Source organism: Leucopleurus acutus, assembly GCF_964270905.1.
Source record: "Leucopleurus acutus genome assembly, chromosome: 19".
In the NCBI taxonomy this organism is placed as follows: Eukaryota; Metazoa; Chordata; class Mammalia; order Artiodactyla; family Delphinidae; genus Leucopleurus; species Leucopleurus acutus.
In genome coordinates, this window is record NC_139161.1 from 45,347,133 (window position 1) to 45,364,098 (window position 16,966).

Here is a 16,966-nt window from a genome sequence, read left to right on the forward strand (position 1 = left end):
GCCAATGCAGGAGACACGGGTTTGAGCCCTGCTCCAGGAAGATCCCACATGCCGCGGAGCAACTAAGCGCCTGCACCACAACTACTGAGCCTGCGCTCTAGAGCCCGCGAGCCACACCTACTGAGCCCGTATGCCACAACTACTGAAGCCCGCACACCTAGAGCCCATGCTCTGCAACAAGAGAAGCCACGGCAATGAGAAGCCAGTGCACCGCAACGAAGAGTAGCCCCTGCTTGCCGCAACTAGAGAAAGCCTGTGCACAGCAACAAAGACCCGACGCAGCCAAAAATAAATAAATTAAAAAAAAAAAGAATTAGGCCTTACAAATCCCAGCTCTGTCCCACATGCATGCAAGAGTACTCATTTAGCACACTGCCCTGCACAGAGGGAGCCCTCACTCCAGGGGCCCTCACACCCTAGGCAGATGCCTGGTCTGTACCCTCTAGAATCTCCAAAGGAAATCAGGCTGGAGAGAGGGAGGCCAGCAGGGGGAGGCAGCATTCCGGGTGCCCAGCTTGGTCTAGGAGGCATTGAAATTCCAGGGCCGAAGGCCTGAGACAAAGATCATAATGAGACAGGAAGGTGGCATAGGAAGGATCCATTTGCATGACAATAATTGAGCCAAGAATAGAAAGCTAGAGGGATGCAAGGGTGAGGCTGGCAGCTGAGCTGGGCTAAACCTCACAAATCATACTACCCAGCTCTGCTCTGCAGGGGAGGCGGGGGCTCAGCCCTGTGCCAGGTTTTGGGGGTTGGGAGGAGTGGGGAGAAGGACAGGGCCCAGGGAATTGTGGGAATGCTGGCCAGGTTGGACTTTGCTTTACTCCTCCTCCTTCAGGCTGGAGCCCGCCTCCGCTTGCCTTCTCCTTTGTATGTGGTCTCTGAGGCTGTAGGGCTAACTCAGTGGGCAGGATGGCTGCTCAGAAAGATCTCTATGACGCCATTGTGATCGGGGCAGGCATCCAGGGCTGCTTCACTGCGTACCACCTGGCCAAACACAGGAAGAGGGTCCTCCTGCTGGAGCAGGTACCGTGTCCCCTCTGCACTCCTGACCTCAGGGACTGTCCCTTTCTCCTCCCCCAAGAGGGTTTTCTGTGGGGTGAAGGCCAAAGGGCCTGATCTTCACAAATTCTATGCAATTTGTAGCTTAGCTGCCTGGTGTGTTTCATGACAATGCAAAGAAAGTTCCACCCTCCCTAAGACCCAGTTTGGGTTTCTAGGCACATTTCCTCCTTTTGCTGCCTCCCAGGTCCTGCTCTTGACCAAGAAGCACCCCAGACCCCATTCTCTTCTTTCTTCCCACCCAGTCTCTTCTGTGCCAAAATGGTTGCCCTGGCCCAGAAAAGTAATCAGTTCCGCTTTGGGTAACCTTAAATAGAGATAATTTGCCTAGAGGGAAAGGCTGATTTGTCAGTCTAGGAGGTAGGATTCTTCCCTGCATATTTCTGGCCTCTCACCCTGGAACCCAGCAGAGGCTTCTGTTTTTTCTGCCACCTCTGGATAATAGCAGCCTCCTTGTTTGATACACAGGAAATAAGACTTAGGTATTTTTTTTCCTTATAGAAAAGTGACCCCATGAAGTGCAGTCTACTGGCCACTGTACACATGCCTGGGCCCTGTATATCCTCAGCCTTCCCGAGGCAGGTGCACCCAGCCCACCTTCCAAAGGTTTCTACCCTCCCATTCTGCCTAAATCTATCCAGGCTGGTTTTGGTTTATTCTTCTTGGTAATGAGCTGGATTGGTTAGAAACCTTTTTCATTTCTCTATCAGTTTTCTCAAAGCCTGAGGGATTCCTGGTCCAACCTTTCAGGAAACACTCCATCTTTTGCTAAATCTCAACATGGTTCTCTTGTCCTGAGCAATCTGAAACTACAGAGAAAGAGTCAGCATCAGTTTTCTTGTGCATAAAAATGAGGAGCCTAGACTAGAATGATCTCAAAGGTTCTTTCTGCTTCTCCATGAGTCTAAGTGGGGCAAGGTTGCAGCAGGATGACTGAAGACTAACTCACAGAGGGACTTCGGGAAGTGAATGATGTTAGCAAAAAGGATGCCTGAGTTAGAGCTACTGAAGAAATTCTATCCTGAAGCCAAGTCAGTAACTTGGCCACAAAGGGAGACTGTATGGAAATATTTGAAGAATAAGTGTTCCTTGTTGACAGCACATGATGAGTGGGCTCCGAAAGGGGAGGGGTGACAGCTGCAGTTGTCTCTTGTCCTCCTTCTCCAGTTCTTCCTCCCGCACTCCCGAGGAAGTTCCCATGGGCAAAGCCGGATAATCCGAAGGGCGTACCCTGAAGACTTCTACACCCAGATGATGGCTGAGTGCTACCAGATATGGGCCCAGCTGGAGCGTGAGGCGGGAACCCAATTATACAGGTTGGGTTGGTGGGGGAGAATCCCTTGGATCGTGGGGCTCAGCACCTGGGGGTGCTTTTACTATGCAAGAGGGCGGTGCCAGGAATACTTGACATGCAACGGAGGGACACGGGGCCTCCGGAAGTGCCAGACACGTGGAAGCATTCTGCTTGCTGTCCTCATGGTCACCCGACAGGTCCAGCTGGCTCTTGACAGTCTCTGACTTCCAGGGCTGGGGTTAGACCATGTGTCCAAGGCTTGCAGAGGTTGTTTGGGGAAAACTGCTGGAAAGACACTGGGCAGATGCTCAGAGCTGGAGTTTGTATCTACATCTCCGTGGAACCGTCAGAGAACCTCTCAGGGCAGGGATTGAAATAGAGGAGAAGGCCTCTGCCTGATTCTTTATATTCCTACTAGTATCACAAACTTTAATGCTGGGTCCTCTCCCCCAGAACAACCCTTATAAATCCATTTGATTCTCTGAATACCTCCTCCCATAGGAGCAAATGGGGATGCTCCTCAGGCTGCATTGCTGACCAGGGAGTGAGCCTGCAGCTATTTCTCTGTTGCCTGCATGGCCTTCTCTGACCCTTAAGACCCCCCCTCACTGACATTTCAAATATTCATGGGGAAGAAGGCAGACAACCCAGGAGGCAAAGAGAACTTTTACCAACCATGCTACCATCCCTCCCGCCTTCTCTGTGGCTCTTAACTGAACTTCCTACAAAACCACTGCTCTACCCTACAGGGTGGCAGTTATTTTAATGGCCAGGAACCAAGAGGTTACTGTTCTGTTGCAAAAACACCATTAACTTAAGAACAAAGTGAAATCCATTATGCAAATACAGCTAGGGCAGCTAATTACAGATTTATTCCAGACGCAGCTAATACACCCAGCACCCAAATAAAGGAGCATGTCTTGCTGAGGCGTGGCCTGGCAAAGGAACCTCTCTCTGTCAGCCATCTGTGAATACTGCTGAGTATCTTGTGTTAAAAGAACTGCTGAGGCCTTAGAGGGCACACTTCATCCCAGCAGATAAGGAGGCAACTAGAAGATGTTTGGAAAGTGTCTGGAATCTTTCAGAGGGGAGACAATTCTGGAGTCAGACAGGCTTGAATTTGACTTTGTGCTCTACCTCTTACCAGCTGTGTGACCTTGGAAAAGTTTCTGTACCTCTCTGCGCCTCATTTTTCTCACAGGGCTTTGTGAGGATTAAAGGAGACTCTTGGCACTATGCCTAGCACTTTTGAATAAATGGCAGTTCCTGCCACTTATTCTGGGTCAGCTGTATCCTATCTCCATTGAGCAAGGGGGGAAGAAAGGCAGAAGGAGACAGATGGGATGCAGCAACCATGGACATCGAGGGGAAGGGCTGCTGGAGAGAGGGAAAGGGACCCTTGGATAGGAGAATCTCATAATCTCACAATCCCTCTCTTTGGCAGGAGGACAGGAATTTGGAAGGGCTTTGGAACCAGGCAGCGCTGGCTCTAGATATCATCTTGCTCTGACATATTTAGCTGTGTGGTTTGGAGCAAGCTGTCTAACCTCTGTGAGACTCAGTTTTCTCATCTGTAAAGTAGGGGTAATAATATCTATTTCCTGTGTCTGTTGTGAGGATAAAGTTTGTAAAGGGCTTGCAATAGTGCCTGACAAATCATCATCATCATTATCATTATCACTGCGTGTTTTAGTGCTTAGAATGAGAAACTAAGGCTGTTCTAAAAGTACTTGATCCATGTTAACTCATTTAATTCTCCCCACAAACTCATGAGAGGGTTGCTACTGAGTAGTCAGGGTCTTAACCCGTAGTGCAAGTCACAGAATTACTCAACTTTCAGTCTAGAACAGGGTTTGTCAAACTTTTTCTGTGAATGGCCACATAGTTTTACAGGCTTTGCAGGCCATATGGTCTCTATTGCAACAATTCAACTCTGCCAGCAACTCAACTGTGCCATTGTGAAAGCAGCCACAGATAATATGTAAACAAATGGGCATGGCTGGGTTCCAATAAAACTTTATTTATGGACACAAATTTCAGATAATTTTCATGTCATGAAGTATTCTTTGGGACTTCCCTGGTGGTCCAGTGGTTAAGAATCCGCCTTCCAATGCAGGGGACGTGGGTTCGATCCCTGGTCAGGGAACTAAGATCCCACATGCTGCAGGACAACTAAGCCCGCGTGCCACAACTAGAGAGCCCGTTTGCCGCAACTACAGAGCCCACATGCTCTGGAGCCTGCATGCTACAACTAGAGAGAAGCCCGTGTGCCTTCAATGAAAGATCCCACGTGCCGCAACTAAGACCTGATGCAGCCAAAAATAAACAAACAAATAAATATTAAAAAAAAAGAAGTATTCTTCTTTTGCTTTTTATCAACCATTTAAAATTGTAAAAACCATCTTGGCTTGTGGGACAGACAAAATCAGGTGATTTGGCCCCTGGGTCATCGCTTGCTGCCTCCTGATTTAGGAAATACCACAAACTGGTTACCTTGTCCATCCCCTGTTTCCAAACAAGTTCATGCCTCAATCATCCCAGGTCAGAAGGCTGCTAACATACATTTAAAGACTGGGACATATCATAGTTCCTCTTAAAAGACTATCCCTATGCTTTACAGCCCCAATTATGGAAAATGAAGAGTAAAGTGAATGTTCTTTGAAAAATCTTTGAAGTTCTATACAGTGCTAGGCATTATTATTGTTGTTGTTGTTGTTATTATTAGCAAGTCCTTTCTTATGGCCAAACTAATTTACTCAGGCACACTAATTTATTTGGTTCTTTTACTTAGTAGAGACACAGAACAGATACTTCCTATTCCAATTCCTTTAGCTTTTGTTCCTAATTCTGATTTTCTAAATGATTCATTAGCTGTGTGATTCTTATTCTCCTAGGTTCTTCTGGAAGAACCAGCACAATATCATAATTGAACTGATAGATATGAACATATTAACTTAATGATATTTGATGATGATTTAAAAAAAAAAAACCTTCAGGAGTTGATAAGGTGGTTGTCCAATTCTCTTCATTCTGTTCTGCTGCTTCCTGTGACAGAGGCATACTAAATATGGGTGGCTCAGGATATTTGCATATATTCTGGGAACAGACGATGACACATGTGTCAGATCACAAGGTCTGAATCTTTTGTGATGTGTACAGCCAGGATGCTGATACCAAGAGCAAATCCCAGCTCTGTGGCCCATCTCTTTCCTGCCCCACCTTCTCCCTTTGAGTCCTACTATCTAGCTCCTGACCCGGGCTGCCCCTGCTTAGCTGACAATATCAGACAAGATCACAGCCGTAGGCAGTACAGCTGCTGCCAGAACCTGGTGGCCCCCTGCGCAGCTGCTGCTTCCTGTGTCTGCGAAGTGTCTGGCTTGTCAGCCACATCCCCTCCCTGGAGCAGTCTTTGTTAACCAATTCCACCTCGGCCCACTGAGCAGAAGATGAAACGCCAAGAGCTCCTCCCAAACCAACAAAGACAGCAGCCATTACCAAGTCCCTGTTGGAGTCTCTTCCCCAAGGTGACTCTGAGAGCTGGCTTTCCTGGCACTTTTAACCCAGAGCGGGGAAAGCTGGAGCTTGGGATGGGAGATGGCAGATGCAGGGAGAGCTGTCTGCCCCTCCCAAATCCTCCCCACTCCATCCTGCCTCCTGTCCTGCTATAGTAACTGGTGGAAATCCCTCATCACCAACTCCCTACATCATGTCTGAGGCTTTAGTTGGGCCATAGAGAAGTCAACAAGGCCCTTGGGAGGAATCTTCGATTATCTCTTCCTAGGGCCGGATCCAGCTAGGGTTGGGAGGAAGGCACAGTTAGTACCAAATGCTCTGAAGGTGTTCTGGAACTTGGGAGCTGCACTCTTTCCAGGGATCCCCAGCACCCCGGCCTCACTACAAGGTGCCGTCTTTCTAGACCAGCCCTGACCGCTCATTTCCTGGTCTTTTTTTTTTTTTTTTTTCCTGCAATGCCCTTGTCCCTTCTCACCCTCCTCCTCCCCAAACTTCGTAGACTGGATCTGAGCAGAAAAAGAGGAAAGGGAGGCCCAGAGCATAGGGGTGAGAAATTGATGCAGAATGAGCAGACTGTTTATTGGGATCTAGGAAAAGCCATTAAGAAAATAAGTACTTAAATGATTTTCAATCTGCGCATGGAAGTCATCTATCTTCATACTGGGGGAAAAAGGCCCGTTCTCTGATCCCGGTTTTGATTGACTGCTTTCCAGTTCTCTAAGCATCTCCCACAGGAGCCTCTCACCTATTTCCCATAATGACAGGCCTTTGCATTTCCAGGCAGTGTTTTACATTTATTTCCGATTTGCTCATAATGGTCAAAAATCTCTCTCCGATCCAAGGCATTTCTCTGGCAGTGCATGGTTTCCCTCAGGCCAAATGGTTCAGCTGTGATCCACGGAAAATGAGAATTTCCCAAACGCACCTCCGGACTAGGGGAGGGTCCAGCATCACAAATTCAGATGGAAAATTTCCCACTGTTAGATCAATATCTGGGCTGAGAAATAAATGCCACAGGGGCAGAGAGCTGGAGCAAAATGATTACAATTGGCACAATTACATTCACCAGCAGAATCAACTTGCTGATTACTCCTAGGGATAGGGAGCTCCCGCTTCATCCACCGCAGGACGGCTTGGGAATTAGAACATCACTCAGCATTTCATAATTCAACAGATTTGCCCGTTGCTTTGGCGTGAGTTCATTTCCTCCATATAGTACATTCCTGAAAGAGGAGTTCTTATTTCAAGGAAAGAAGGAAGGAAGGACGGGAAGAAGGGAGAAAGGAAGGGAAGGAAGAGAAAGTAACTGAATCTCAGAGTATGTGAGAGACGAAGGCTAGTATATTGCAGGCAGAGGTTAGAATATGCTGCTCTGGAATTTCCGGGCCAGGGATCTGACATTGTGACTGCTAAGGTGAGGTCTTTCCCAGAATTCTACACAGCTACAACCTCATCAGGTACAAAGGGCTCAAATTAAGGCTTGGGTGCCTTAATTATCCTGTTGACCAAGGAGTTTACTAGGCAAATTTTCATTAACTGAGAACCAATCTGAAGTTCTTTTGGGGCCACAGGAAAAAGACAGTCTGCTGGCTAGTGGGGATTTCTACAGCATCTTTCCTCTGTTGAGCTTTGAAGAGGCAGAGGCGTTCACTGCTTTCTCACCAATGGTGAATGCTGGGGAGGCGGGGGCCATGGCAAATGGATTGGGCATGCTGCGTGGCTCTGTGTACTGACACTGGCCCCAGGGCCCGCTGTGTCCCTACCCCCTCCCAATCTTCTCTTTAATCCCCCCAACCAGATAATGTGGGATTTGGAAGCATGTAATATCCATGAGACTCCATTATAGGCTATTACGAGCTTTATATACAGTACCTGGGGGACGTGTCGGGCTGATGCTTGTCACCGTGGCTGCTGAAACCGAGAGGGACTACAGGAACGGTCCCAAGGGCCAAAGTGACCCTTCTATTGTTTTGATCAGTTACCCCCAAAAGGGAGCTCTGATCTCTTGTGACATAGAGATGGAAAGCGTTAAAGAGAAACAGCTCTCATTCTCTTATGGTGGAAGAAACACAGAGGGATGTATAGGGAGAAACAAAAACATTGAATCGCTGAATTAATTGCTGGAGTCCTAAGAGGCCATCTCACCTACTGGGGTTTCTGCATGAGGGCACTATTGGCATTTGGGTGGGATCTTCCTGAGCATTGCAGGTTTAGCATCCCTGGCCCCTGCCCAGCAAATGTGAGTGGCAACCCCCAGGCATTGTGACAAGCAAAAAAATGATCCATGCCATTTCCACAACTCCCCTGGTGTGGAACCACCAACAGTCCAACAGTCATGTGTTACAGAGGAGGAATCTGGGATCAGCGAGCAATCAGACCAAGGTCACAGAGGGGATGCTGGGACTGAACCCAGGGCCAGAGCTCCCAACTTAGGACCCTTTCCACAAAACAGGCAGCCTCTGAGAAGGAACTGAGAGATAGATCACAAGAAGAGACAAAACATTATATGACAAGAAAAAGGAACAGGGAAAAGAAACAGCAGGGAGTTGGGGAGGGGAAAAGGGATAAAGAGTTGAGATCAAAACAGTGAGTGGGGTCAGGGGACTGGAGGAAAGGGAAATCTTATCAAGTTCATTGAACATTTACCACCTTCTAGGTGTGGAGATAAAAGAGGACTTAGGATCTCTGACCTCAAGGGCAGGATGGATCCTGATGAGGGAAGATGGAGGGATAAGCAAACCAATAGTGAGAGCCAAGGGCAGACTTGGGGATGGGCTGGAAACCAGCACAACAATACTGGACTGTTACGACAGAATGTAGATGTCTTTGCCTGTTTTTTGAATGTGAGGCCAGGACTCCCCTTGATGCCTGGTCTGGGCCCCTTGCTGAAAAATGACAGAGAAGGCCCAGGGCCCGGACGCAGACTCTCACTCAGGTGTCTTTTTTTTTTATAGGCAGACTGGACTACTGCTGCTGGGAATGAAGGAGAATGCAGAATTAAAGATAATCCAGGCTACTCTGTCTAGGCAGGGAGTGGAACACCAGTGTCTTCCATCTGAGGAACTGAAGCAACGTTTCCCCAATATTCGGTTGGCCAGGGGAGAAGTGGGGCTCTTGGAAAAGTCTGGAGGAGTTCTCTATGCTGACAAGGCGCTCAGAGCCCTTCAGGTGATACCGTGCAGCATTAGGGGCACTGCAGCTCCTGCTCTGGGCATCCTGGGTCCCCATCAGCCATCCCCTGACCCCCAGTTGGATGACAGCCTTTGCCCTGCCAGCTTTAGTCTTGACTTTTTGGACTGGGCAGTTTTATATACCCTGCTAGGCCTCGACAATATGGGAGAGGAGGTCTAGATTCTGCCCTCTCTTTTCTGCACTCGATGAAGGATTCTTTGTCCAGGGTGAACCACATACATAACTGATTTGCCCTTTCCTGCTCCTGCCCTTTCAGGATGCAATTCGACAGCTAGGAGGCATAGTGCATGATGGAGAGAAGGTGATGGAGATAAAACCAGGGCTACTGGTCGTGGTGAAAACCACCTCCAGGAGCTACCAAGCCAAGAGTTTGATCATCACAGCAGGTCCTTGGACCAACCGGCTCCTCCATCCCCTGGGCATTGAGCTGCCTCTCCAGGTAAGGGGAGCTGAAAGCCTGAGAGGTGGTGCTTAAGAAAAGAAGCCTTGGACCCAGATGGACTTGAGTCTTCCATCTGCCACTTGCTAGTGGATGACTTTGGGCAAATTTCATTCATCTTCACCTCACTTAGCCTCAATTTTATAACCTGTAAAGTGGGGACTAGGGCTGTTGGAGAATTAAATTAAATTATATATATATATATATATAAAACCTAAGGAGATGGCCTGGCCTATAGTAAGCACTCAATAAACATGAGGTATTATTAACTCCTGGAGAGAGAGAGAAGTAGGCTGGATGCAGTTTGGGGAGAAGATTAAGAATAGGGGAAGAGACAGATTCAGCAATTTTTATGCATCATAACATAATGTAACATGTAAATGACATAAGAATTGAGTGAAACAAAGATGGGTGAGTTAATCAGGGCATCTGGGCTTATATTAAAGGGCTATGGGACCCCAGAAATGCTTTCTCCCTTCATTTCCCACTTCTTCGTCCTGCTCCAAGACCCTGCGGATCAATGTGTGTTACTGGCGAGAGAAGGTTCCCGGAAGCTATGGTGTGTCCCAGGCCTTTCCATGCTTCCTGGGCTTCGGCCTGGCTCCTTACCACATCTATGGATTGCCCTCCGGAGAGTACCCAGGGCTGATGAAGGTGAGCGGAGAGGCCAAGAGAAGGCTAATAGGGGCCCAGGCAGATCTGGGGCAGCTATTCTAACTTTCCTCTCACCAGACTCCCTCAGATCCCAGTGGGCAGGAGCAGGAACGGACTTCACTATTCACTATGCGCAACACAAGACCCCTGGCTGTCCTGGAGCCCTTTCTTTGCAATCATAGGGTTGGCGGGGGAATGGACAGCTAGGCAAACTCATGTGGCAACAAACAGCATCTGTCAGGACTGGGGAAGGCTGGGATGATGAATGGGGTGCATTCTGTGTACAACCTGCCCCCTGGGTTGGGGGTGGTGTGCAGGAGGCCAGCCATCCCAGCTCACACTGCTCTGATTGGGAGCCAGGTCTGCTATCACCACGGCGACAATGCAGATCCTGAGGAGCGGGACTGCCCTGCAGCTTTCTCAGACATCCAAGACGTCCACATCCTGAGCTGCTTTGTCAGAGATCACTTACCTAACTTAGAGCCTGAGCCTGCTGTCATGGAGCACTGCATGTACACGGTAAGGGTCTGGGCAACTGGTCCAGGCTCTCTTGCAGCCCTGGAGAACAGGGGAATGAGACAGCCTGGCCTTGTGCCGCTCAGGCTGGACTCTACCTGGCCCCTGACACAGTATGTGACTTGAAACAAATGGGCTCATTCCTGCGGGTCAGTTCGCCTCCACCAGAGAGGGCCCACTAGAGGTGACTCGCATTCTTTTTCATTAGGAAACTAGGCATACGTCTGGCAGTCCTTCACTATGTTTCCCAGAAGAGCTCTAAAAGAGTTTTTGGCAAGATGTTCTAGTTGAGCAGGCCTTAGGGACAAAGAGAAGAGACAGATGTCACCAGGGCCTGAGGCGTCTTTGCTAAAGTTACTTTACACGCGTTAACTGAGCACCTACTGTGTTCATAGCTCTACATGAGAAGAGACAGATGGACAAATGAGAAAGACTGGCGTACCCTAGGGCACTGGCATGCACAAAGCATTCCTGTGCCCCATTCCTATTCTTTCTGGAAAGAAATCCAGCTGAGTCTCCTCCCTTCTGAGCCTGCAATTCTTCTTCCTCCCTCTATCCTCAAAGGACACAGGTGTGATTGTTTCTTTCTAGAACACCCCTGATGAGCACTTCATTCTTGATCGACACCCAAAGTACGACAACATTGTCATTGGTGCTGGATTCTCTGGTGAGCCTGAGCAAGGGAAGACGGGGTGCCTTAAAGATGACCCACCTCAGTGCCAGGCAAAATGGTGTTTTTCATGCTTTTAGTTGGACAGAGAGGGGCCAAAGCATAGACCTTGAGTGTATAAGGGGGTTAAGAGGGGCTATCAGAGAAGAAAGGGTTCTCATGGTGGGAGGCAACTTCCAGCTTCGGGATGCGACCAATGGGGAGGTTAGCTCTATCTGTGGACTGTGTAGGGGACGTCCAGGGAGTCCAGTAGCTGTCTCTGAGGATGCCTGACCACCTGTTCTCCTTTCCCTAGGGCATGGGTTTAAGCTGTCCCCTGTTGTGGGGAAGATCCTGTATGAATTAAGCATGAAATTAATGCCATCCTATGACTTGACACCTTTTCGAATCAGCCGCTTCCCCTGCCTGGGCAAAGCCCACATTTGACTGGCCAGCTGCTTCCCTTCTGTGCACAGGAGCTCGGAACAAAACCCTCTTCTGGGAAAGACTTCTCAGAGGAAGGAAGTGTCTGTGAGATGTTATCCTTTTTTCTTGCCCCTCTTCAGTTCCCCATAAACACCAGCTGATTGAATTTACCTTCTTTCCCTAGCCAGCTCCCCAATCACACACTTTTTTTGCTTCAGAAGTTAAATCAGATATTCTATGATCACAGAGTAGCAAGGACCTTGAAGCTGGATGTCTCAATAAGGAGGGGGCATAAGGACTGGCTCAGGAGACCAAAGCAGTTGTTAAAATTCTCTTCACGGGGGCATTTGATGAATTTGGGATAGATTTGACTAAGGCTGCCTGGGGGAGAGTAAATAAGATGATCTGTAGACCACTAAGGCCCTTGGCATTCCTGTTCATAAAACTAGAGCCACCCTCTATTACAAACTCCTGTAAAATTTGGCTCATCTTGGGTGCACAGTAAATGTTTGTTGCAAAAAATGTGTTGAACAAACAGATAAGTAAATGACTGCATTGCATGAAAGCCTGTGGTGGGCTTTATTTTCCATGTGACGTTATTTCTTACAGACTTTAACTGTCTAAATTAGCACCACAGAATCCATTACCCCAGGACTCCTTGGGGTCTTTATCCCCTCAGTGAACCACACCCTCTTTCTCTGGATTCTTTGTTTGGTTCTCATCCTCTCTCTGGTTCTATAAAGATGCTCAGCTCCCCAGTCTCTCATTAAGGTGTATTGTCAGGTCTTTATGAAGATGGAGCTGTTCTACCAGAAAGGAAGAGAGAGACACACTCGCTTAGAAACCCTGTTCAATGTTTGAATGTTAAATGTGCCATTTTATTATCATTAGGATTGCTCCCACTTAATGAAACAGCATTAACACCCAGTCGGCTGGCCTCCTTGCACTAATTGCTTTGGAAGGAAACAGGCTCATAACTGCCCCAGGGTGGGTGGAGGGGTGAGAGGTGTAAATAGAGACTCAAGCAAGGCTGAGTGCACTCAGATGAAACCCAAGCAGGAGCATTTCTAGACAGGGCCAGTTTGACCCAAAAGAACAGGAGTTAAAGTGCTCTGGGGAGAAAAAAACTGAGACTGGGTGGGGTGGAAATGTTCGAAGGAATCGCTGAGAGGGGAAGAGTGGGAAATGGAAATAAGAGTAAAAATATTCCCAAAGGAAATAACAACACAGAGGAAATTACTCTTCAATTGCCTTATAGGCCTAGGCACATGGATTAGTACTGATTTCTCCTGGGAATTATAAAAGCCAGCCAATCCTGTCAACTCCACGCCAAGTCTGCTTCTTGGGTGCTCTCACTTAGTTCCCCGAACCACAGCCTCTGTAAAGTGGGAATAATCCTATCTGTAAAACGGGAATAATACTATTGATACATTCCATGGATCAACCTTGAAGACATAATGCTAAATAAAATAATCCAGACATAAAAGGACAGGTATTGTATGATTCCACTTGTGTGAGCTACCTAGAGTAGTCAAATTCATAGAGACAGAAAGTAGAATGGTGGTTGCCAGGGGCTGGAGGGAGGGGGGAATAAGGAGTTATTGTTTAATGGGCACAGAGTTGCAGTTTGGGAAGATAAAAAAGTTCTGGAGGTGGATGGTGGTGATGGCTGCACAACACTGTGAATGTACTTAAATGCCACTCAACTGTACACCTAAAATGGTTAAGATGGTACATTGTAAGTTATGTATATTTTACCGTAGTAAATAAAAAGGGAATAATAATACTGACCAACTCTACAGGAGTGTGTGAGGATCCAATAAGATCATTCATTCATTCAACACACAAATATTTGTTGAGTTCTGCTGTGTGCCAGGCACTGTGCTAGGCATGGTGGATGTATCTGTGAACAAAACAGAAATCTCTACTCTTGTGGTGTTTACAGTTCAGTGAGGAGAGGACATGTTAATAATACGTATAAATAAATTGTATTGTACATTAGAGGGTGACAAGTGCATTGGGGATAAAACAGAGCAGAATGGGGAAGGTAGAGAATGCTGGGAGAGAGGCTGCCCTTTTCAATGGTGGTCAGGGTAGGACTCATTGAGGAGGAGGCATTTGAGCAGACTTGGAGGAGAGGGAGTGCACCATGCAGATACCTGGAGGTCTGTAAGAGAATGTGGTAAATTGTAAAGCAAGGTATTGTGTTATTACTGAGAGAGAGAAAAATGTGGTACAGAGAGGGATCAGTGTAAGATCCTGCCAGCTCCCAAGCTGGCAAAGTTGGGGAGGAAGGATGTTGGGAACCTCTCTCTCCCTCTCATTCCATGGCTGCCCGCAGCTCCCTCTGCTCCTGCTTCTCTCAGTGCCACCCTCCTCCCCCAGCCAGCTGCAGCTCCCCTTCCAAAATATCCAGTCTTATTCAGCTTGCCGGTGACAGCTAAAGGAGGGGACAAGTGTCTAGAGGAGGCTGAGAAAGGACAAGTGGGGGATGCTGACAAGCCCTGCCTGGGCTGGCAAAGTCTCTTTAGAAATGAGCCAGTGTGTCCTAGAAACAGAGTGCAAGCAAGGGCAGGGGCAGGGGCGTGTGGGGTGGGACGGGTGTGTGTGGGAGGGATGAGGTCAGGGAGGAGTGGAGAGAAACAGGAATTGGATAAGAAGAGACCGGCAATGTGCAGGCCAAGAAGGCAGGTGAGGACCTGCAGGGGTGCTGCACACAACCCCAGTGGGAGGAACTGAGCATTTCTTACTGAGCGTGGGATGGGGTCATAGAGGGGAAGAAGGGATGTAGGAAATAGAGTCTGTGGATATGGAGAAGAGGACTAGACATTGTAGATGGGCTCGGAGGACAACCTGAGGGTTTTGGTAACATTGAAGGATTTGCCAGGCAGACCCACCAGCGTTATCTCCCTGCCTACCTTCTGCTTGAGTGTGGCCAGGCATCCACTTTCAGGCCGACCCTACCTATCTTCAAGATGGAAGAAAATCAAAATAAATCGGGCAGGCAATAAGAGACCTCTGGAAGGGCAACTGGGGTCCTCACAGGCTGCAGGGGAGAGATAAGGGGAGCGAAGAGAAAGAGGCGGGCACGGTTGCCAACCGGACTAAGGAAAACAGAGGCAGGCTCAAAATAGATTGGGGTTGGGGGAGGGAGGAGAGGCAGCCCAGAAAAGAAGGGAAAGCAGAGGCAATCGATGCCATTGCGACTCTGACCCAATTCTTCATTTCTCAGCCTCATCATCTGAAAAATTAGGGGGTGATGGGGAAAAAGGGAAAGACTGAGGAGAGTCAGGGGAAAGTAATTTGAGTCCTAAGGCCTAGGCAATTGTGGGGTACAAATCAGTAATCCCAATGTGAAAAAGAGGAGGTATATGGTGTAGTCAGTACGAGTTAAACACTAACCAGAGTTTGGTATCCCAGGACAGGTTTAAGAGCTTAAGGAGTGTGACTGTAACTTGGAATGAGGTTCACCTGTCTAGCAAGGTAAGTGGCAGCAACAAGGACGAGTTAATCTGGGGGTACTAGGCTGGAGTGACTTGATGCTTGCATTTAACTTCTCAAAAGAGTGATTAAAGAGAATTTGGTTATTGGATATTCTATTTCAGTCGTGGGCTTCCCATGCAGCAAGAGGGATTTAGGTTAGAACTCGGGGAATCCATCCCACTAAGTAGATTTGTGAGCTATTAAAACATGTATATAGCACTGCTTAGGGTATTCTTTCCTTGGAAATCTTTAAAACCGAGAAGCCCACCTATTTGGGTCTGTATAGTCTTGCCTGAAGGCCAGGACCTCCCAACAAATCTCTGGAAGACTTCTGGCTAGAGAGGAGGTAGGGTCTGAGAAGAGATTCTGGGCAGGGAGAATGAATGTAAGCACCCTGGAGGATAGGTGAGGCATAAGGCAGGCTGGATCTGTCAGGCAGGAAGAAGCAGCAGGGACAAGGGGCAGGAGTCTAACAAGCAGGACCCAGTGGCATTTACATAACTTTGAATAATGAATAAGCCCAGCTCTGGGGCTCCTAGTCAACATGCTCATCTGCATCTTTATCAGGCTTTATAAGTGATTCAGCTCCCTACCCTTTCCCCCCAGCCCCTGCCCAGCCTGCCCCAAGCATCGGGTAGTTGATTGCTCATTATTTTAGACTAGATTTGTTTCACCAACATTCAGTGAGGCATGGAGTGGGGGACACAGGAGGGAGGAATAAATCCAAAAGGCAGGTGGAGCGGAGGGGTAGGGGAACGAACAGAAGCAGCAGCCACAGGAAGGCAGGCAGACGGCTGCGAGCTAGGAACGTGGGCATAATTCTCTGAAATGCTCCTGAGGCCAGCATCTTCAGGAGAGGAAGGTTTCTTAGATTCCCCAAAATGTGCTGGGTTCAAGTCCCACTCAATCCCCTGTCTCCCTTACATCTGTTGCCAAGCCCCCAGCAGGCTTCTCTCTCAGCTCCAGTGCAGTGCTGAGCCACTTGAGCAGCCAGATGAAAACTGCCCCCAGGGAAGTTCTCACTTTTTCCTGAGGCAGGAATTTTGCTATTTTCATGAAAAAAAAAAAAAAAAAATCTACTATGCTTTGCAAGGCCAGAACAGGCACCAGGCATATATTAGGGGAGAAAGTGATAGGAACAGGCCTACGTGGTATGTGAATTTGTAGAGAAGGGAATGCTTGTGTCCACAGAGAGTTTCAGCCCATCTGGAAAGAAAAGCCTGGAAAAGATGGGCAGCCCTCGACTCCTCCAGGTAGGCATATTAGGGCCAACTGCTCTGGTCTACTGGCAGGAGGCAGAAGAAGTATTTAAGAGCCTGGACGAGGAGTTGGCAGGAAACTGGTAGGGGGAAAGGTAGAGCACTTCTCAACCCTGGCTGCACATTAAAACCATCAAGAGAGCTTTAAAAAATATGATGCTTGGGCCCCACCCAAGGCCAATTAAATCAGAATCCCCGAGGGAGAAGGCCTTGGGCACAGTAGTATTTCTTAAAAAGCTTCTCAATGATAGGACTTCCTTGGCAGTCCAGTCCTTCTACAGCAGGGGACATGGGTTTGATCCCTGGTTGGGGAACTAAGGTCCCACATGCCGTGCTGAGTGGCCAAAAAAAAAAACCTCCTCAGGGCTTCCCTGGTGGCGCAGTGGTTGAGAGTCCGCCTGCCGATGCAGGGGACATGGGTTCGTGCCCCGGTCCGGGAAGATCCCACATGCCGCGGAGCGGCTTGGCCCATGAGCCAT

General features: G+C 48.3%; 1 protein-coding gene across 2 annotated transcripts; it reads left to right on the forward strand.

The window, feature by feature from the left end:
- The first annotated feature begins 815 nt into the window (after positions 1-815).
- PIPOX (pipecolic acid and sarcosine oxidase) lies at positions 816-13,219 on the forward strand. 2 transcript variants are annotated; one of them, XM_082861550.1, is made up of 8 exons: positions 816-1,026; positions 2,230-2,378; positions 8,824-9,037; positions 9,318-9,500; positions 10,008-10,154; positions 10,515-10,673; positions 11,262-11,337; positions 11,636-13,219. In XM_082861550.1, exons 1-8 carry the CDS (start codon positions 913-915, stop codon positions 11,764-11,766), a joined length of 1,173 nt encoding a protein of 390 aa, XP_082717676.1. In that variant the 5' UTR covers positions 816-912; the 3' UTR covers positions 11,767-13,219. The 2 variants fall into 2 exon arrangements, with proteins under 2 accessions (XP_082717676.1, XP_082717677.1); XM_082861551.1 differs by lacking the exon at positions 2,230-2,378 and having other exon boundaries at positions 8,828-9,037.
- Positions 13,220-16,966: the final 3,747 nt, after the last annotated feature.

Bases quoted from the DNA above. Each gene is read 5' to 3' on its own strand.
- PIPOX (XM_082861550.1), top strand. From the start codon at position 913: ATGGCTGCTCAGAAAGATCTCTATGACGCCATTGTGATCGGGGCAGGC. The intron at 9,501-10,007 runs GTAAGGGGAGCT...TCCTGCTCCAAG, and splicing joins GCATTGAGCTGCCTCTCCAG to ACCCTGCGGATCAATGTGTG. The intron at 10,155-10,514 runs GTGAGCGGAGAG...ATTGGGAGCCAG, and splicing joins AGTACCCAGGGCTGATGAAG to GTCTGCTATCACCACGGCGA.